This window comes from Chlorocebus sabaeus, chromosome 27 (genome assembly GCF_047675955.1).
Source record: "Chlorocebus sabaeus isolate Y175 chromosome 27, mChlSab1.0.hap1, whole genome shotgun sequence".
In the NCBI taxonomy this organism is placed as follows: domain Eukaryota; kingdom Metazoa; phylum Chordata; class Mammalia; order Primates; family Cercopithecidae; genus Chlorocebus; species Chlorocebus sabaeus.
Genome location: NC_132930.1, coordinates 35,509,192 through 35,530,933, shown reverse-complemented (window position 1 = coordinate 35,530,933; position 21,742 = coordinate 35,509,192). Strand labels below are relative to the sequence as shown.

General features: G+C 38.5%; 1 protein-coding gene and 1 long non-coding RNA gene across 4 annotated transcripts in view; one reads left to right on the top strand and one right to left on the bottom strand.

Annotated features, from left to right (window-relative positions):
• Positions 1 to 21,742, bottom strand: part of LOC103246329 (uncharacterized) — a 244,336-nt gene that overhangs the window by 184,080 nt on the left and 38,514 nt on the right. The window lies entirely within an intron of this gene.
• C1QTNF7 (C1q and TNF related 7) overlaps positions 1 to 21,742 on the top strand; it is a 109,392-nt gene that overhangs the window by 80,769 nt on the left and 6,881 nt on the right. For 2 of the 3 annotated variants that reach the window (XM_008017850.3, XM_008017851.3), the window contains exon 2: positions 16,535 to 16,780. In XM_008017850.3, coding sequence (XP_008016041.1) covers positions 16,535 to 16,780 — 246 coding nt within the window. Of the gene's footprint in view, positions 1 to 8,422; positions 8,875 to 16,534; positions 16,781 to 21,742 lie in introns of those variants that run through there. The other variant, XM_073012505.1, reaches the window with a different exon arrangement.

The following is a 21,742-nucleotide window of genomic DNA, read 5'->3' as shown; positions in this document are numbered from 1 at the left end:
CGTAAACTCTAAACACTATTGAAAGAAAAAGGAATGCCTGTAACTTAAATATGCTCCTCCCTGCACCAACAGAAATCAACATTTTTTGAGTAGCACAAATGTGTCAACAAGGTTCATTACTTCATCAAACTTTATAACAACCTTACTTTGGACATTTTTAAAATTTCAATTTATAGAAGAGAACACTAAGGTTTCAGAGGGGTAATCCTCAGAGTCTTTTGCCCAAGGCAATTTGCTCAAGGTCACATGGCTGGACAATGATGACTTTGTCCTTCAAAGCCAGCAGTCTTAATCCACAAAGAAATGTCAGTGGGAAGGGGGAAGACATGAAGATTCCTGCTAGTTTAGACTCTAGGGTAACATTCCATTGCTTTGTCTTTTTTTTTCCAAACCTCAGTGCTCAGTTTTCCTCCCCAGCACACTATGAGTCATTGTTGGATTTCCCAGCTCTCTCTCCAATGTGATGGAGTCTGCTGAGGACATCGTTTTGGCTGGAAGTGAATGTGTATGCAAGAGGCACCACCTGCCGCTAAATCTTTGCCTGTGTTGGGTCTAATGTAGCTCTTGACCCTGAACTTGGCTCACATCCTCAGGCACCCTCCCCACAGAACGCCTCACGTTTTTAGCAATAAACAAAGCAGAGAACATGGACCCCCCATTATCCAGATAAACGTTTAGAAACACCAAAATGTTCAAATAGACCTGAGATGCCTGAAAGAAAAAGAGAGTTGAAGAGCTTTTTCTACTAAATAATAAATGTAAGGTATTAGCACAGTATTGTTATGATCACCACTATTTTTATGCCTACATAATGTCACAAAGACACACTCAAAATTCTGTGGCTGGAATGGTTTGCATCATTGAGTGGAGGCTTTGCTTCCAGGCCTCTGACCTTCAGATGGTTTTCAGGCGCAAACAAGGGGCGCATAGAGAACTCAGGATAGTCAATGGCACTTGTCAAAGAACAGTAGCCAAAGCTCAGTGGTAAGAGCAGTGGCAGCTATGTCAGCACTATTCACCCACTTCATATTTATGGAGCACCCACGAAGTGCTAGGCAACAGGGACTCATTTTCTGTGGATTATTTCAATTAATCTTTACGACAATCTGAGGAGCCAAGTACTATCACTCTCCTCATCTTAAACCAACAGCTTGGTTTGAAGGTCAGACAAATCTGGGTTTGAATGCCAAATCTATCATTCAGTAGCTGTATGACCTTGGGCCAGTTCTCTCATTTAGAAACTTCAGTTCCCACATCTGTAATAAGGAGATAACAATACCTACTTCACTAAGTGGTCAGGACTCACTGTAGGTAGCACATAGTAGATGGTTAATAAATATATAGATATAGATATTTAAAATTTGTGGTACAGCAATACAATGGAATACTACTCAGCAATGAAAGAAACATGCAACACAAATGACTCTCAAAAACATTATGTTAAGTGAAAGAAGAGAGCCTCAAAAACCCACATATTGTAAGATTCTTTTTATATGACACTCTGGAAAAGGCAAAATTACAGGACAGATATATGATCAGAGGTTTCAGGCAGCTGGGGTGGAGGAGATTGACTACAAAAGGACAAAAGGACAAAAGGGAACACTTTGGAGGGAATGGAAATGCTCTGTATCTCTTTTTTAGTGGTGGCTACACCATTGCATACATTGGCCAAAAATCATCATATTTACCAAATTTTACCAAAATCAAAAATTTACCAAAAGGGTAAATTTTACATTTTAATAATTATACTCTAATAAACCTGCTTTAAAAAAAAAAAAAGGATATTGCTCAGATATGACAGCAAAGGAGCTTCTTAATCCAGATTCCTTGGGATTTGGCAGATTTTTTATCTCCAGTTCATTGACCTGAACATGCCTAGTTGTTCTTTTCATATTTGCCTATCCGATAATTCATTCTACCTTCCCTGGGGCAGAATAAATCAAGAGGTGAGGGAGGAAAAGAGTGTACTTGGAAAATCCTTCCTCCTGAAGACCAAAGGATCAGGGAAAATGCATTCTCATCTAATATCTACCCTAACCTAATATTATTTCATCTAATATTATTTCCTGTCTATTCAATGCTAAATTTCCAAATAGCTCGGTGGATACATGGAAATTCATTATCTACTTGATCTCTATTTTTTAATAGGTTTAAAACTTTTGATAATTTTTTTTTTTAGAAAGGGTCATGCTTTGTCACCTAGGCTGGAGTGCAGTGGTGCAAACATGGCTCACTGCAGCTTCAACATCCTGGGCTCAAGCCATCCTCCCACCTCAGCCTTCTGAGTAGATGGGCCTATATATGCACCTCAGCAATGGCTGGCTATTTTTTTTTTTTTTTTTTTTTTTTTTTTTGAGAGATGGGGTTTTGCCATATTGCCCAGACTGGTCTCAAGCAATCTTCCCACCATAGCCCCCCAAAATGCTGGGATTATAGTCATGAGCCACCACATCTGGCCAAAGTTTTTTATGTTTTAAAATACGAGAAGTGATATTTTGGGCAAAGTAAAGTATTATGATCCAGGATAATGCTAAATTGTTAATTCACATTTATCCACAATCATGGATATTTATGTAGATTAAAACACTGGATTGTCTTCTACATGTGAAGTTAGGAACCAGGTATCAGTGAAGGCTGTAGAGCAAAGACTCTTTTGGCCATCCTGCAGGGACCTGAGTTCCAGTTCTGGTTTAGCATAAATAGGTTATTTGGGTAATTCACTTCTTACTGAATCTGGCTTTTTATTTGTGAAATGGGAAACTCAAGCAGATAAAACCTCTGAAATCCCTTCTTCTCTAATAGTGCGAAATTCCCAGTGCAATGTAAGAACTGTGAGTTGAGATCCTATCTTCTGCTTTCAAAGCTGTATGTTCAGGGCCCAGCACAGTGCCTGGCACACACAGGGATCAATGACATTTGTTCATTCCATGAGTTAGTGAATTGCCTTTTTTAAATATGCAAACTCCTTTTCTCATAAGAATCCACCTTTTTTCCTGCAATGACAGCAGATTCAGTTTAGAAACCAAACTGAGTCATTTCAGCTGGTTGAAGTCAGCTTGAAAAGCCAGGAAAGCGGCAGCAGGTACCACCTCTACCTGGTCAACAGCCTGGTTCATGATATCCCACTCACAGCCCTTCTGGGGAACCTATTGACCCCTGGATAAGGATCAGAACCTCCCGTAGCCAACAGAGCCCCGCCTGGCCCAGGCACATCCTCCCTGCAGGCTCATGCCTGCCTTTGCTCTTTCCCACTGGCCTCCACTCAGCGTCATCCTCTTCCACCTCAGGGCCTTTGTATATGGCATTCTCTCAGCCTGGATGTGTTTTTCTGCGCTTCTGCCAGGTTCATGCCTACTATTTTTCCCCCTTTTAGGTCAGATGTCATTCCTTTAGGCAAATTCTCTCTTTAGGCAAGATTCAACTGGGTTGTCCAGCTAAACACTCCACAATATCCGTTATTTTTTCCTTCAGAGAATTCTCCAAAACTTATTGAATTTATCAAATAGTATTAACTGTCCTTCATATGATATGAATAACAAATAATCTCATTTTTCTTCCATCATTTGTTCTTGCCAAATTCTGTTGGATCTTTCTTCCTTGCCCTTTCACGACATCTCAGGCAAATTTCTTGGCTTTCTGGTAACTTCCAGTTACATGAACAATTTTATTAGTCAATTGTGACTCATTTTCAGATATTAAAAAGACAAATCTAAATCAAATTTTCTATTTTATATCCAATACAATACTTGTCCATCTCCATGACTGTAGTTCAGGATATGCTATACCGTTTCACTCTTCCCCCATCTCCTGCCACCTCCTTTCACTTTCAGCTCCTCTTGAGTCAGGTCAGAGAGTAAAAGAATCAGGACAAAAGTGATTATTTTTACTTAATAAGTGCTATTTGTATGATCCTCTACTGGCTCCAATGTCTGCTGCTGTGCACTCCAGGTAGCCAAATGCTGGCTCTTTCAGGGTGAAGGTGTTCCTTGGTTGATAGCTTGCAGTGCTTCCATGCCAGCCTCAGCTTCTGTACTCAGTGATACACCCAGCGACTTCTTAGTGGCCTCCCCCAACTAGGAGGACTCATTGGCTCAGGAAGTCCCATCAAGATGGCCCAACTCAGCTGCCTTCCTCAGTACCATCTCTCTCTCAGGGAGGGCATATATTCTTGCCTCTCTGACAGCTGCCCCTGCACTGCTTTCCCTTCTCCACAACTCTATCTTGATGCCTCTCTTCAAACACTAATCCTTCTGAGTTTCTAGTTTTCTCTTATGTGGACTGAAAATGGCTGATGGTGACTGCCAGATCCAGCTGGATTTTAACAAGTTCTAAGTCCATGTATGAGCACTGGTAGCCTATCATTCTCTGCTTTGTGTTCTCAGCTGAAATTCCAAGTGGATGGGAATTCCCAATTCATATCCTGTTCAGCATAGTTCTGTGATTATTTCATAAATACCTCTCTTCCCCACTAGATTTTGTCTCTACAAGGACTCTTTGTTTGCTCTTTACTGAACACTCAGACCAAGCGTTCAGCATCTGACATATAGTAGCAGCTAAATAAATATGTGATGAAGTAATAAATAAAAGAACAGGATGAGACACAAAGAAGACCAGATTTGTATCACTACAACTCCCTGGTTTGTAAGGACAAGCAGATAAGGCATCATTTGAGCAAGAGTAGAGAAGGCAAAGATTCCTAGAGCCTGGCTGCCCATCTGAATCACCCATAGAGCGTTTAAAAAATATCAGTGCCTAACTGAATCTGCTGATGTGCTCATTCAGTAGATCTAGTTAAGAGCCAGTGAGCTAAAGTGCATGAGAGATCCAAATTATGTGCTAGAAGGGTTCAGGAGAAGACAGGGTTGTACCTGGTTGAGAATATCAGGGAGACTTTCTGTAGAAAGTGATGCATACAGAAGATGAATGTGAACAGATGGAGAAAGAGGCACAGGGGAGACATGGTTCGTAATGGCTTGCAGCTACTGCAGATGATATAAGCAAGGCACGGAGGTTAGAAAGAGAAGATTCGATTCCTAACAGAACCCAGGGCACCCATGGAGAGGAGAAGGAAGAAACAAGGGGTATGCAACTGCAAGTTGTTTGGATGCAAAAAAATGTGGTCTTTTAAAGTTAGCAACAACCTAGGAAGTAAATATGTTAAGTGGTTAGGTGTGTCAATTGTGATTCAGACTGTCTAAATTACTCAGCTGTAGAAGGAGGATAATGCAATTACTCACCTCAAGAGGTTATGATGAGGATTAAAGAAAGTGATGTTTGTCATGTCTTAGCACATTGTACATGTTCATTACATATCAGCTAGAAACTTCTTTTTAAAATAATTCTACTACCTAGAAAAATGGTATGTGAGTGTGTGTGTATGTATGTGTGTAGTGGTGTGCAGAGCTAGTTTACACCTGCCAGCAAGGGCCAATTCTACAATTCTACATTCTAAAACTTCCCAACTCTGCATTCAGTGAAGGTCAGATTGTTAGCTTGAAATTGACCATGTCACTCAAAGAATATTAACAAAAGCTACAAATCTGAACCTTCTTTTTGAGAGCTAGGTTAGTGGCAAACTGTTAGGTGCTCTGGGATTGGAATGGAATAGACCGAATTCAGTTGAAAAGTAAATAAATGATATAGGGATAAAAAGGCACACAAGTTGAGAAAGGAAGATTATCTGCCTAGGAAAGATAAAATAAGACCCTGTCATTGGGGTGAGTGGCAGGTAAAAATGGAATCTGACTTTTATTCTGAGTCAATACTTCCTTCAGCATATTTTTCTACCCATCACTTCACCACTGCTTCTAAAATAAGTGTGAAAATAACTGAGTGAAATAGACACTGACAAGCTTTATCAACATCTGAGGTTCTGAAAACTCTCAGAGACATTTTCGAAGGTTCATTCTCTCTGGGAAAAAGAATGAGTTCAGAAAGACATAGATTAAAATAATTTATCTGAGATGAAAAATAATAAAAAAGAAAAAGAAAAAATCCAATTTGTGTTGAAGAACAGAGAAAATACTGTAATACTTTAATGATACAAAAAACCTTATTATGTTGGTGCTGGGAAAACGGGCTAGCCATATGTAGAAAGTTGAAACTGGATCCCTTCCTTACACCTTATACAAAAATTAATTCAAGATGGATTAAAGACTTAAATGTTAGACCTAAAACCATAAAAATCCTAGAAGAAAACCTAAGCAGTACCATTCAGGACATAGGCATGGGCAAGGACTTCATGTCTAAAATACCAAAAGCAATGGCAACAAAAGCCAAAATTGACTAATGGGATCTAATTAAACTAAAGAGCTTCTGCACAGCAAAAGAAATTACCATCAGAGTGAACAGGCAACCTAAAGAATGGGAGAAAATTTTTGCGATCTACTCATCTGACAAAGGGCTAATATGCAGAATCTACAAAGAACTCAAACAAATTTACAAGAAAAAAACAAACAACCCCATCTAAAAGTGGACAAAGGATATGAACAGACACTTCTCAAAAGAAGACATTTATGCAGCCAACAGACACATGAAAAAATGCTCATCATCACTGGCCATCAGAGAAATGCAAATCAAAACCACAATGAGATACCATCTCACAACAGTTAAAATGGCAATCATTAAAAAGTCAGGAAACAACAGGTGCTGGAGAGGATGTGCAGAAATAGGAACACTTTTACACTGTTGGTGGGACTGTAAACTAGTTCAACCATTGTGGAAGACAGTGTGGTGATTCCTCAAGGATCTAGAACTAGAAATACCATTTGACCCAGCCATCCCATTACTGGGTATATACCCAAAGGATTATAAATCATGCTGCTATAAAGACACATGCACACATATGTTTATTGCAGCACTATTTACAATAGCAAAGACTTGGAACCAACCCAAATGTCCATCAATGATAGACTGGATTAAGAAAATGTGGCACATATACACCATGGAATACTATGCAGCCATAAAAAAGGATGAGTTCATGTCCTTTGTAGGGACATGGATGAAGCTGGAAACCACCATTCTCAGCAAACTATTGCAAGGACAAAAAACCAAACACCGCATGTTCTCACTCATAGGTGGGAATTGAACAATGAGAACACTTGGACACAGGAAGGGGAACATCACACACAGGGGCCTGTTGTGGGGTGGGAGGAGGGGGAAGGGATAGCATTAGGAGATATACCTAATATAAATGATGAGTTAATGGGTGCAGCACACCAACATGGCACATGTATACATATGTAACAAAGCTGCACATTGTGCACATGTACCCTAGAACTTAAAGTATAATAATAGAAAAAAGAAAAAGAAAACCTTATTTTGTGTGGTAAGCAACATTAAAGAGAAGTTAGAGAAGTTATGAATGACGCAGAAAAGAAAATATGAATATTCACAAATTTTATCAACACTTTAAGGCAGAAAAATAAGAATGCATCTGTTATTTTATTGGTCTACAAATTCACCCACTTCTGAGCCCCCTGGCAGAGATTGGGCTACTCCAAAGAAGAGATAATGGAAAAAGCCCACTTAAGAAGTTATCGCTTATAAACAAATAAATGAACATATTAAAAGGCTGTCTCACCTGAAATTAAGCTTGTAAATGGGTGACATCAGACACCATCATTTGGTTCGAGAATATTAAGAACTATGAGAAACCCTGGAAATAATCAAGGACAACCATTTTATTTTGAAAATGAGAAAACAGACCCAGAGACTTTATCTGATTTAAACTTGACTCTAATTCAGCAATAAGTTATGACTAGCTTCTATGCTCAAGACATTGTTTTGACCACACTATTATGGCATTAAGATTTTGGACAGCCAACAAATTCAAAGGACCATTTCCTCCAGTGTGGAGAGTGGATCCCAAAGGCAAAATTAAGTTGATCAGAATGGGGAGCCCAGCAGTCTCCTTGGTCAAGTGTGTGGTCAACATCCACTTCACTAACTCTGGAAACATTCCTTTCAATAAGAGTTCTCATTGCTTGAGAAGAATGAGAGGAAAATAAAGATAAAAACAAGATTTTTTTCAGCTGTCTAATTTCCATAAATGACATCATAAATTATATATTGCTGTTGCCAAGGAAATATAAGAAATACACAGCAGAGGGAAACAAAGAAATTGATTGCACCATAGATGACTAGTCATATGCTTTGGAGAATCATTCTGCCTTTTGAGATGTTATGATCAGTTCTTTAGAGGCACAAAGACATATTAGTTTTCTAAAAATAGCCAATCATTTATCCATTCAGCAAAGAACAAAGAAAGCAAAATCAGTACAATTCTCATAACCCTCTTTCTTTTCACAGCACATAGAATGAGGGGCTGTTTTCCTGCCATATTTACCAAGAATAGGGACAGTGCTCATTATTCCACAAGACACCATCCTAGGTCCAGAATCTAAAGGCTCTACCTCCAAAACTCTCAAATACAAAATGGCTTTTTTCTCTAAGTTAACAACTAATTTCCAGTCAGTGAGTAATTTTTTTCCTGAAACATTCACTCAGTGGAAAACAAACGAAGAGGGAAAAAATTAAGTAAACAAATCTGAAAAAGAGGCCACAACACACAGAGATGGAGAAGCTCTAAACTTACCACTGAAGGAAAGCAGGCACTTAAAGTTTATCCCAAACAGAATTGTAATTTTAACTGGTCCCCGAGTTGAGCCTCACTCGATGAATGACTTCCAGGGCCTTTGGCTCTTTGGGACTAAACGAGAAAATTATTTTTAGCACAACTATTTGGAAATCTTTGAGAACTTGGATCTGTTATTCTGTCTGGTACCAAAGCAAGTTTTTCACTGAGCTCTCATGAAAGATCCTCAGTCTCTTGTGGATTTAGAATCCTGCAGCAGCCCACCATCTAAGAGCAAGGTATGGTGTTTACTCTTTTTTTTAGAATTTTAGCAAATGTAGATGGAATGGCCTGTTCTCGTGATGGGAGCTTTTTAGCTTGTTAAACAGATGATTCTGTAGGAAGATTCCATAAAACTAAAGACCTAGCTTCGAATCTCTGGACTGACACTAGCTTTCTAACCATAGACAAGTTGTGGGACTTCTCTGGACCTTGGATCCCCATCTAACCTACCACAAGATGGTTTTGGGGAGGATGATATGGGCTTAGCATTGCTCTCTAGAATATAAAGTGTTTTGCAAATGTCAGGGTTTTTTAAATCATTGTGCCATAAAGCAGCCGAAACTTTATCAATAATGAACTGTTGACAATAATAAATATTGATGAATATTTTTTCTTCATTGAGTCTCTACTGTAGACTAGTCTCTGTCCTAGAGTTCACATTTTAGTGAGGAACAAGCAAGTCAATAGATAGCCATAACACAGTGCAATTGTGTGGCCTTGCAGGGACTTGAGTAGTGCCAGGAGGAGAAGGAGGTTAATTCATGGCAAACAGGAAAAGCAGTTCTGCAGAGGAAAATTGGAGCCCCCAAAGGCAAGGAGCTGGTGAACAGTAACATAAAAGGAACTGAGGCATGAGCAGCTCAGGTCTCCATCCTGTCCCAGTCACAGTGCCACTCCCGGTGCAACAAGAGAAGCACAGAGCCTGCTGTTGTGAAATCTTCACCTCTGCAGGCCAAGGAAATGTCTCATATTGGCTTTCCCTGGTTACCTATTCTCTTCTTAATGATTTCCAGGCAAAGCACATTGCAACTTGAATTAATTATCAAGTCCAGCCTGTTGTCATGAAGTAATACGTTATAGTTTCCCTCACATGATGTACGGACAAACTCAAGTGTTTGAAGGCAAAAGAACTCAGTTCAAATTCTGGCTGCACCATTTCATGCCTGTGTGGACTTGAGCCCACCAAGTATCAGTGTTCTTACTTGTAAAGTGAAGATAATAGCACTTACTTCATAACAAGTGGTGTGAGGATAAAGTAAAGGATGTCCTTAAAACACCTGGCACAGAAATAAGAATACTGTTCTGTCCCTGCATTCCAATTCATTTTTTTATTCAGTTTTTTTTTATTATGGTAAAATACACATATCATAAAATTTACCACTTCAATCATTCTTATGTATACGGTTCTGCAGCATTAAATACATTCATATTGTTGTGCAATATCATCACCATCTCTCCAGGACTTCATCATCTTCCCAAACTGAAACTCTGTACCCAAGAAATTATAAATTCCCATTCCCCTCTCCCCTTCTTCTTCCAACAACGAGTATTCTACTTTCTGTCTCAATGAATGTGACTACTCTAGGAACTTAGTGTAAGAGGAATCACACAATATTTGACCTTTTGTGACTGACTTATTTCACATAATATAATGTCTTCAGGGTTCCTCCATGTTGTAGCATGTGTCGTCAGTATCTCCTTTCTTTTTAAGGCTGAAGAAGATTCCATTGTATGCGTAGACCAGGTTTTGTTTACTCATTCACCTTTCCATGGACACTTGGGTTGCTACCACCTTTTGGCTATTGTGAATAACGCTGCAGACATGGCTGTGCAAATATCGGTTTGAGTCCCTGCTGCTATGAACATGCATGTGCAAATATTTGAGTCCCTGATTTTACTTCTTTTGGATATATGCCCCAAAGTGGAATTGCTGTATCATATGGTAATTCTCTTTAATTTTTTTGAGGAGTCACTATATTGTTTTCCACAGGCGCTACACCATTTTACATTCCCACCACCAACATATTTTATTTTTACAAGAAAAAAATATACTTAGAGTCTACTTACACTGGGGAAAAAATAATATGCTATTTACAAAGGGATCTCAGTCTATGAACATGTTTTCCAGGAGTTCAGTCTTTGTACTGAGTTAATCAGTATTTCTCCAAGTATTTTCCGTGGCTAGTTTAGCAAGAACAAAGGGTTCCATGATTAAATAAATTCACAAAATACTATATACAACATTTCTGCCTCAAATATAAACACATTAACATGGAGGCTCACGAATCTAAAGTAACACAAATTAAATTTTTTAAATGTGTTTTAAAAACAAAAACCTGTTGCTTTGTAATCCCTACAAAAAAATAGGACTGAGGATTATTTATAATTAGCATCCAGGATAGACATGTTCAAGATTAACAGTATTTCCAGGCTGGGCATGGCAGCTCACTCTTGAAACCCCAGCACTTTGGGAGACTGAGGTGGGCAGATCGCTTGAGTTTAGGAGTTCAAGACCAGCCTGGGTAACTTGGCAAAACCTCATCTCTCCAAAAAATACAAAAGTTAGCCAGGTGTAGTGGCACACACCTGTAGTCCCAGCTACTCATGAATTCAATTAAGTGTTTTAAAGCATGTTGTATGTGGAGTGACAGCTAAGGGGTACAGGTTTCTTTTTGGAGTTTTAAAATAGTCTTTAATTGGATTGTGATGTACATTGAGTTGTACACTTTGGTAAATTTTATGGTGTGCAAATTATATCTTTATAAAGCTTTTAAAAATTATTATAATGTTTATGAAATTGTGACCCACATGGTTTATTCCCAGTCAAAATAACCAAGTTCACTGCAAGGCAGTGGGGGAGGGGTAAAGAGTGGATTATTCAATACAAGGAGTTGAAAATATAAAGTTGTATCCCCACCTCACACTTTTTATCAGAAAAATTCTGATGGAACAAATTTTTAAATGTGAAAAAAATGAAACAAAAATGGAAAGAAAAGCACAAGGATTCTTTTCAGGACCTTAAAGTGGTGAAGGCCTTCTAAACACAATAAATTGAATCTCAAAAAATAGTTTCATGGTAAAAATATTTTAAAATACATGAGGAAAGACAAAGGGCAAACTGGGGGAAATTATTTGCTGCTCATGTCATAAGCCATTTGTAGATAGATAGATCGATAGATCAATAGATCGATAGATCGATAGATCGATAGATAGATAGATAGATAGATAGATAGATAGATAGATTCATTGCACCATTGCTTATAATAGCAAAAGAAAGAAAATAGTCCAAATACCCATCAGTAGGAAACTGGTTAAATATTACAAACACATCTATATGATGGATTTTTAGCCATTAAATTAAAAAGGACAAGACAGCTCTACACATACAGGTGTCAATACAGAAGCTATAAATACTCATATGGAAACTAAGTGAAAAGGCAATGCACAGAACATTGCATATGGGATGCCAACATGGGGAAGGAGGACACACAAGAAACTGGCAAAGGTGATCACCTTTAGGGAGGGAACCTGGGTATCCAGAAGACTCAAAGGGAGGAGAAGAAATTGACTTTTCATTGCATACTCTTTTTTCTTTAGAATTCCCTGTACAAGAAAAATTAATATTAAAATATTTTTTAAACACCCTAGACTATGTCGCATTAAAACAACTCAAGTTTTTTATTTGTATTTCTCAAACACTGCAAAAAGGACACACAGACTCCAGGGAGATTTCTTCAAACCCCATTTCCCTCTTTCTTGTGTAATGTTCTCATATTTCATAATTTCTCACCAGTTTTATTCCCCCACAAAGCTCAAACCTCCCCACAAAATTATCCTCTTTCCCCAGCCATGTTTTTTGGGTTAAGCCCTGCTGTAGGTGGTTGGACACATCCATGATTTCAACAAAGATCCCTGCCCTCATGTAGCTTACATTCTATCAGGGAAAATGTAGATATAAAATAAAGATAGGAATTAGCTACTGAGTTAGAGGTGAAAAGTACAATGGAGAAAAGAAAAATGTAGAGCAGATAAAAGGAAGGTCATGGGCAGAAGAAGGCAGATTGCAGTGTTAAGCATGGTGATAAGGGTTGAACTTAATGACAAGATAACATTTAAGCAAAAATGTGAAGAGGGAGATGAAGAAGTAAGCTATATGGACATCTTGGTGAAGGGGGATTTAGACAATGTGAAGAGACACGTGACCCTAAGGCGGGGCAAACTAGTGTCTTTGAAGAGCACCAAGGAATCCAGTGTGACTGGAGGTGACAAAGTGAGAATAGAAGATGAAGATGAAGTCAGGGAAATAAGGAGGGCCTTGTAGACCATTTTACCATGTAACATGAAGCTTTGGGCCCTTAAGTGCAATGAAGAACCAAACAGCGTGATGCCACTGTGATTTTTCCATTATAATCCACACCCCGTGATCTTCTTGCATCAGCTGAGTCCCAATATTTGACGGACCAGTCACCATCGTGCCACTAGCATGCATCAGGCACCACAACACATTGTTCCTCAATTATTTTTGTTTTTTGAGACAGGGTCTGGCTCTGTTGCTCAGGCTGGAGTGCAGCGGCACAATCTCAGCTCACTGCAACTTCCACCTCCAGAGTTCAAGTGATTCTCCTGCCTCAGCCTCTCGAGGAGCTGAAATTACAAGTGCACGCCACCATGCAGGGCTACTTTTTGTATTTTTAGTAGAGACAGGTTTCACCATATTGGCCAGGCTGATCTTGAACTCTTGACTTCGAGTGATCCTCCCACCTAGGTCACCCAAAGCGCTGGGATTACAGGCATGAGTGACCACGCCCAGTCTGTTCCTCAATTCTGATAAGGATTTTTATGGAATAATCACTTTGAGTGCCTTTTTAAAAGTTTTAATTGGGAATGCTTGAAGCATTTAGACTCCTGTACAGGCAGTAGTATTGTAGTCCATTTGTCATGAAAGCGATCCATTTATTCAATGAATAAATCTGTTTCCATTGTTTTAATGTATTCCTTCTTTGAGTGACTTTTTGCCTGGCTATTGGCAATACTGAATATCCTTTCTTCCAATCACATCTTTAAAATTTCTGCTTCCTTTGTCCACCATCAACTAGACCCTTACCACACTCTTCTTCACAGACTGTTCCTATGACTATTGGCATAGTTGTGCTTTCACACCTGCATCACCGTGTCTGAGAAGCCACTGTCCAAATCAGCTTCTCTGCAGATGCTTTCAGGTCCTTCCTGAAAGCAACTCTGGCCTCAGCCTAGACCCTTGCACCCCATGTCTAGTTAAAAGCCTCATTATGACTATCTTCTATAAACCTTTATTTTTTTGGTAGAGATGGGGTCTTGCTATGTTGCCCAGGCTCCTCTCAAATTCCTGAGCTCAAGTAATCCTTCCACCTCAGCCTCCCAAAATACTGGGATTACAGATGTGAGCCACCATACCCAGCTTTTTTTTTTTTTTCTGGGGAGGGGAGTGCATTTATTTTTCTGGGAAGGGAGGTGATTTTATTGCTGTCCTGCTCCATCACCACAGCATAATGGGCCCTGCATGCTCCAGGCCTGCATCATGTATCACCACAGCAAAAACATGATGTACTTGAACATGTTCCCTCCCAGGATATATATTAAAATTCTTTAAAGAAAAGAGAATAAAGTAATAACTTAAGTGATTAGGCACCAACAGCAATTTGAAAAATTAAATGTCCATTTTAAATGGTAACAAGACAAGAACTTAAGATTGGGCTTACTCTAGCCCATCGTCTCTTCCTGTCAAATTGCAACAATTCTATGGGCAAAAGATTCTAAATTTCAAGACACAAGTAGCAGACAAATACGTGAGAACACATATCACCAGTAATCACAGGACAGCCTGCATCTCCAGGAGGCCTCCTCGGCAGGGAGCCCACAGTGATTCCAGGCCCCAAAGAGCTTGGCAAGTTCCAGAAAGGTGGCCCCCTGAGGAAGCGCTTTAGAGCTCCTGAGATTAGCCTTGCTTCCCCCACATTTTAAAAATGAAGCCCCAGACAGGGCCACTTTCTCACTCCTTCTGAAAGCCTCCTCTAATCAGCCTTTCGCAAGGGAGAGGGAACTGCTAATTTAATCGATGCATCTTGTTCTCTTGTTCTGACCGTGGCAGAGGGTGTGAACAGAATGTTCTTTCCATATATATATATATTTTTTATCTGCAGCTCCTTTGGAAGGCCTGTATTGAATGCACTCGGCTTGTCAGAAAGTGCCTTAATCCCAGTTGAGCAATAGAATCAATAATTTTGGATTTGTGCTATATGACAAGTCTACCACACAGGGCATGGCAAAAATGTTCTCCTTGCTTTTTTTTTAACTAGTAACACTGAGATTTAGTCAAAGTTACAGAGCCTGAATTCGGATCAGTTGCTCTGGTTTTTCACTAATAAGATTTCTAGGAATCAGGCTTACTTCAAAATCACATGTGCACACTGTGTTTTTCTTAGTTTGTCATTCCTATGCTCTGGCAAATTTCTGGGTCTAATTCCAAGATGTTGCAATTTCCCCCTGGGTACCACAAAAATGGTGATGTGTGCCTGGTCAATTTTCTTACATGGCTGTCAAAAAACAAAAGAAATTTCATCTGATTGCTTTCCCCACATTTTGTGATTATTTCCTTTGGGAGAGTATCCACCAGGTCAAGCACTATATAGATTTCTTGTTAAAGCACAGGTCTAATCATCCAAACAAAACTCATTTACATGACCCCAGAACCACCTGTATATATTCTTCCCTTTAAAAAACTGCTAATCCTAAGGAGCATTTAGCCTAAAAAATCAGGTATCCCCAATCTATACCATTCTCCATCTCACCTTCAGCCTATATGCCAAAGTGCCTACTGATAAATGGCCCATCGTTCTCAGCTTCTAGGCTTTGTCGGGGAGTAGGGTTGGGGCCCAAGTCCTATTAGATCAGAATTGAAGAGACCTGCTGCCTGCTTCACTTGGGGCATGTGAGCCATGCGCGGCTTAATTTCACACAGCTCTTTAATTGAGCCCCAGTGCTAACAGCTTAATGGGACACCATGGCATTACATCCTGCAGATTTTGAATTAAAGTTTGAGACCCCCCTCAGGACATGCACAGTACTCCAATTAACACTAATTGGCATTACACATGATTACCAAGTGAAAAACATGGTTTTCCTGAAAATGCCTCCTCTTTTCTCCAGCTTTCAATAGTCCATAAATTCTAAGGAAACAATCATGAGTGCATGCAAAGATTAGCTAGAATGATATCTAGCATGATGTTTATATTGGGAGAACTTTGGAAACAACCTAAATATCTATAATGGGGGTTCTGTACATAAAAGATAGTAGAGACAAAAGCAATTATTTTTTAATGTTACACATAATTTTGACATAAGAAGGCATTCATGATACATTGTCAAGTGAAAGAAGTTAAAGAAGTATAGAAATGGCATGGTATCACTTTCTCCATAGTATAGACAAAAGAGACTGGAGGGATATATACACTAAAATGTAAATCTCAAGGTGGTAAAAATAATGGTGATGTTTATCTGTTTCATTTCCAGATCTAAATTTTATTCTTTAAAAAATGCACTACTTTTCCGAAAAGAAAATGCCATTTTTAGGTCCACCATTGATTTCCGAAGAATAAATGCAGTGATTTATTTTGAAACGTGTTTAACCAATTCTTCATCTGCACCAACTCCTGTGTAGGGCACTGAGGATTCTATATCAATTATGTGTTAATAATTTTCAATGGAATTATGAAGGTAAACGGGGTTTTACATGTGTGGAAAGACGAACACTGGAGTGAACTGTTGCAAATGCACATCAGTTCACACTGATTTAATCATGCCAAACCACCCCCCTCCCCATACAGAAAGTTCATTTATGTCCATATGTTTCTCTTCCAGAGCCAAAGATGTTTGTCTTGCTCTATGTTACAAGTTTTGCCATTTGTGCCAGTGGACAACCCCGGGGTAATCAGTTGAAAGGAGAGAACTACTCCCCCAGGTATATCTGCAGCATTCCTGGCTTGCCTGGACCTCCAGGGCCCCCTGGAGCAAATGGTTCCCCTGGTCCCCATGGTCGCATCGGCCTTCCAGGAAGAGATGGTAGAGACGGCAGGAAAGGAGAGAAAGGTGAAAAGGGAACTGCAGGTAATGAATGAGAGGTTGCATAAAACACCCTCCTTCACCCCCAACTTAAAACTGTTCCCCTTTCTTTGTTACTTTTTCTAATGGGAATTGCTCTGGAAACCCCTTCTCTGCTTTCATTAATCATAACAATTTACTGAGCCCTTACTAGGCTTCAGATGCTTCCCTAAACTCAGTACCTGCATTCTTATTTCACTGTAATGTCAACTCTTTCAGCTGAACACTATCCCATCTTATAGATGAGAAAACTGAGCCACAGCATGATTAAATGAATTACTGAGAATGGACCGGAGTGGACATGCACTGCCAGTAGCTGCCAGAGCTGGACTCAAACATCTGATGCCCAGAAGTACTGGGCTATTGCAGCCAGCAGGCAATGGCTGGATGTGCAAGCACATGGATGGACAGACAGATGGACGGAAGGGGAAATGGACAGAGTAAGCAGAGGCAAAAACCAGGAGGCAGATGCACGGATGCCATCCTGCTCACCATGAATATCCTGAACAAAGATACATAAAGGGCTTCTAAATTTTATTTTTCACAGATGAAGTGACAATAGCACTGTAAAGCCTACCTTTCCTAGCTCATCACTTTCCCACCTGACACATAGCAGCTAAAAAGTAGATTTTTACAGCTCTTTACAGCAACATAATTGCCCAATAGTCCTTCAGTAATTTTCACTTTGTTTCCCCCCAAAATAAGTTGGTCCAGGAAGCTTGCCAGATTTTTCAGTCCTTCAGAGTAAACAGAATTGAAATTCTAGACAGGCTGTGTTAACTCTAAAAGAGGAAGGGATTTGGAATCAATCTTTCAAGACAAGTTGCTGAGCATAAAAGTTGGGACAAAAGATAGGAAGGAAAAAATTCTATGTATCTCCAATCATCACTCTTGATTTACTGAGTTCTGTAAAACAAAATCATAATATATATTCAGACGATTGGATAATAATTCATTTGTGAATTTGCCATGCGGATAATATTTGGCAAATCAATTATCAAATCTATGAACATTGCGCAATAATAGATAAAGAACCTTTAGGGAAAACTTCAACATCAGATAAGAAGCTTTAATTTGGAGCTAAAGTGTAAGTTTTCAAAGACATCTGTAAGGTAACACCTGTGAATACACGTTACACTGAGTCATAATTATGAATATTCTTGAAATCCTATAATAACACCAGGATTATAGTTATATATTGCTTTTTGTTTAGTGGGTCTGGAAGCAATAACAGAGTGGCTATACAAACAAACATTGGAGTCAGAAAGACTTTGGCTCAGATCTTAGCTCTTTCAATGACTAATCTAGTATCCTTGGCCACATATCCTCTTTGAGGCTCAGTTTCCTCATTTGTAAGTTGGTAGTAATAAGGGTGATTGTTAAGTTTAATGGCAAGAATACATGCAAAACCCTCCACAGGATAACTGCCATGTGATAAAAACTTAGGAAATATTATAACTTATTAAATTTTGATCTGCAAATATGAGTCACAGCTAAATTTGTGACTAGCCAAAGCCATATAATTAACTAGACATTGGTAATTCATTGCATGAGGTAGTTCTAATGTTAAAGACGTATATGTGGATATGCATTCAGATTAAATTAAATGTTCAGAACTGCTACCGTTTTAACCAAATATGAGGCCAGCTATACCACCACATTCATAGATCCATTCATTCATCCATGCATCCAGGCATTATTCATTCAATAATATTTCTGTGCACCTATTACTATCCAACATTATTCTTCCAGTGTTTCTCAATCTCTACACTAATGAGAACTGGGGTAGAATAATTATTTACCGTGGAGTCACTATTCTGTGCATTGTAGGATGTTCAATAGCATTCCACTAGACGCTAGTGGTACTCCTCTCCAAACTGACAATCAAAATTTTTCTATATGTAGCCAGCTATCCACTGGGTAGAAAGGTGGACAGTGCAAAATTGCACCTGGTTGAGAACACTGTTCTAGACACTGGGAACGCAAGCATAAGACATTGTTCTTACGTTGATAAGCAGACATTCATGTGGGGGAGGCCAATATATACAGATATAACTAAAATACATCATCATAATAACCATTTACTAAGAACTTACTAGGACCTTTACATTTCATATTTAATATCTACTATAACTCTATTAGTAATAATGATAATCAGCAATAAAATTAATGTTACAAATGAAAAAATAAGATTCAAAAACAAAATGACTTTCCTAACCTGAGATTATTTAAATACAATATACACACATATGGATACATAACAGCTCAGAAAGAAAAGGTAGGAATGACTATGTGATTGATGAAGAGAGGTGTACCTCACTTACAAACTACAGGAAGAGACTGGGAGATTTGGGGATGTGTTTTTAATATGGCTGTAACTGGCCACAACCTGACTGGGAGTGCCTGCTCCCTGTTCCCCCTTTAATGACACTACAAGTGCCTTCTCATTCACGTACTCTTGGTGAATACCCTCACCACATCCAACCCAACCATGTCCAATCAAGCATAATTTTGGTCCAACTTCCCTATCCTAAATGAGAAATGCAGAGTTTATTACACTCAGTTATAAATTTTCTATTAAAGTATCTGTCTCCCTCACTGGTCTGTTGCAATGATTATTGTAGCATAATATTAGCATTTAATTTAATCTGGGTACCTATCCATATAAAAATCTTCAGATAACACTAGAATAACCTCATGAAAAAGATCATTCATTCCAGTTTATCATATGGATTTAGGTATTTGTGAATTTAACTATGGCCCATATTTGCAGATCCAAAGTCATAAGTAATAACAGCTAATTTGAGGGTCGGGCAAATGTCTTTCATGCCCATGTTTCACTTAGCCCCTAGTCCATGACTGGTATATAGTAGATGGTCAATTAATGTTAGATGGTTTACTTGGATGCATGCCTATGTGCATAGATCCATGGATAGATGGATGGAAGGATAGAATGAATGAATGGATGGATGGAAGGAAGAAATGGTAAGGAAAAAGAAATCTAGGTAGACCCATTTCATGGAGAACTATAAAGAAATCCTTTCTGATCTAGTTTCAATACCTAAACATAGACTAACCCTTACCCCCATAATCCTCCACTCTACCCAAGCATACATCTGACTAAATAGGGAGAAGGACAATGACTCATCCCTTCTTCCCATTCTTAATGTGTGGAACCTAAGCACGCGAGCAAATTCTTCATACAAACAGGAAGAATAACTATACATTATTACAGCTAGTCCATGATTATGTATCACCCAATTCAGCATCTCAAACAAACGTTATTCTAGAAAATCCAAACTTTCAGGCTGTGAAGGCATTTTTGTGGACAGCATTGTAAAATTGCATCCCAAAGTGTATGATTTGGTCTCAAGGAATTTTCAAGAGGGTGAGACCTCAAACGATCTAGTCCAACACCTTCATTTCAAGGACTGGGAAACTAAAGCCAGAGAGATCAAGCCCTTTCTTAAAATTCACCTAACTGATCCATGGCTGAACTGGGGTTTTATCCCAGGTCTGTTTGCTGCTTTGCCCAGTAAGTTTGGATTGGACTTAGATCCAATCTCCCCTTATTACAAATGGAGCATTTAAAACCCAGAGAAGAAATGACTTGCCAAAAAATTAAATTTAGGTTTGGCTTAATAAAAGTTCTCAAGAATAAATACATAGGTAAAGTAAAACTGCACAATTCATCAGCAATATGTTATATTATATATAACATATATTATATATATTATATTATATTATATTATATTGTATTATATAATGGCATCACAACCAGCCACCCACAAGACAGACTACCTATTATATTTAACAAAGTCCTCTTCAATGAGGGAGAGCACTACAACCCTGCCACAGGGAGGTTTATCTGTGCTTTCCCAGGGATCTATTACTTTTCTTATGATATCACATTGGCTTATATATGTTATATATAATATTACATTTATTACACTTTTCTTTCTGAGCTGTTATGTATCCTTATGTGTGTATATTGTATTTAAATAATCTCAGGTTAGGAAAGTCATTTTGGTTTTGAATCTTATTTTTTTCATTTGTAACATTAATTTTATTGCTGATTATCACTATTGCTAATAGGGTTATGGTAGATATGAAATATGAAATATAAAATATATTCAATATATTATATATAATATGTTATATATATAAAATCATTGCTTTTTTATATCTATACAATGCCTTATATGTAAAATGTCAATGTCACATATGAATCAATGTCTTATATATAATCTATTTTGTATCTAAAACATCAACGTCATATACAAAATCAATGTCTTATATAGATTTTATATATATAAAATATTGTATATATAATGTGTTATATACATAATCTATTTAAATTTTAAACCATTTATATAAATTAAATTGATTTTGCTTATTTCCTTCAACCAGGATCACCATTTTTCTGTATTTAGCCTATAGTTGGTCTGCACATATAAAGATTTAGACACACAGAAAATATTCCTGTATGGTGATTTGGAATTTGTGAAAATTCTTTCATAGCAATTATGTCTTTTCTGTATATAAAGAGACTCAGAAAAATTAAGGGACTTAACTAAAATGATACAACCATTTAGTGACAGAGCCAAAGACTATTTAAGATTCTTGACTCCAGCCCCAAAGGTAAAAGGCATTTTGATGAACAGGAAACATCATTCAACTAAGAAGGCTTGGATTCTAGTCCAGATACAGAGGAATTTTTTTTGTTTGTTTGAGACTGAGTCTCACACTGTCACCCGAGCTGATGTACAGGGGCGCAATCTCTGCTTGCTGCAACCTCCACTTCCCGGGTTCAAGCGATTCTGCTGCCTCAGCCTCCTAAGTATCTGGGACTACAGGCGTGCACGACCACGTCTGGCTAATTTTTGTATTTTTAGTAGAGACGGAGTTTCATCGTGTTAGCCAGGATGGTCTTGATCTCCGGACCTCGGCATCCGCCTGCCTCAGCCT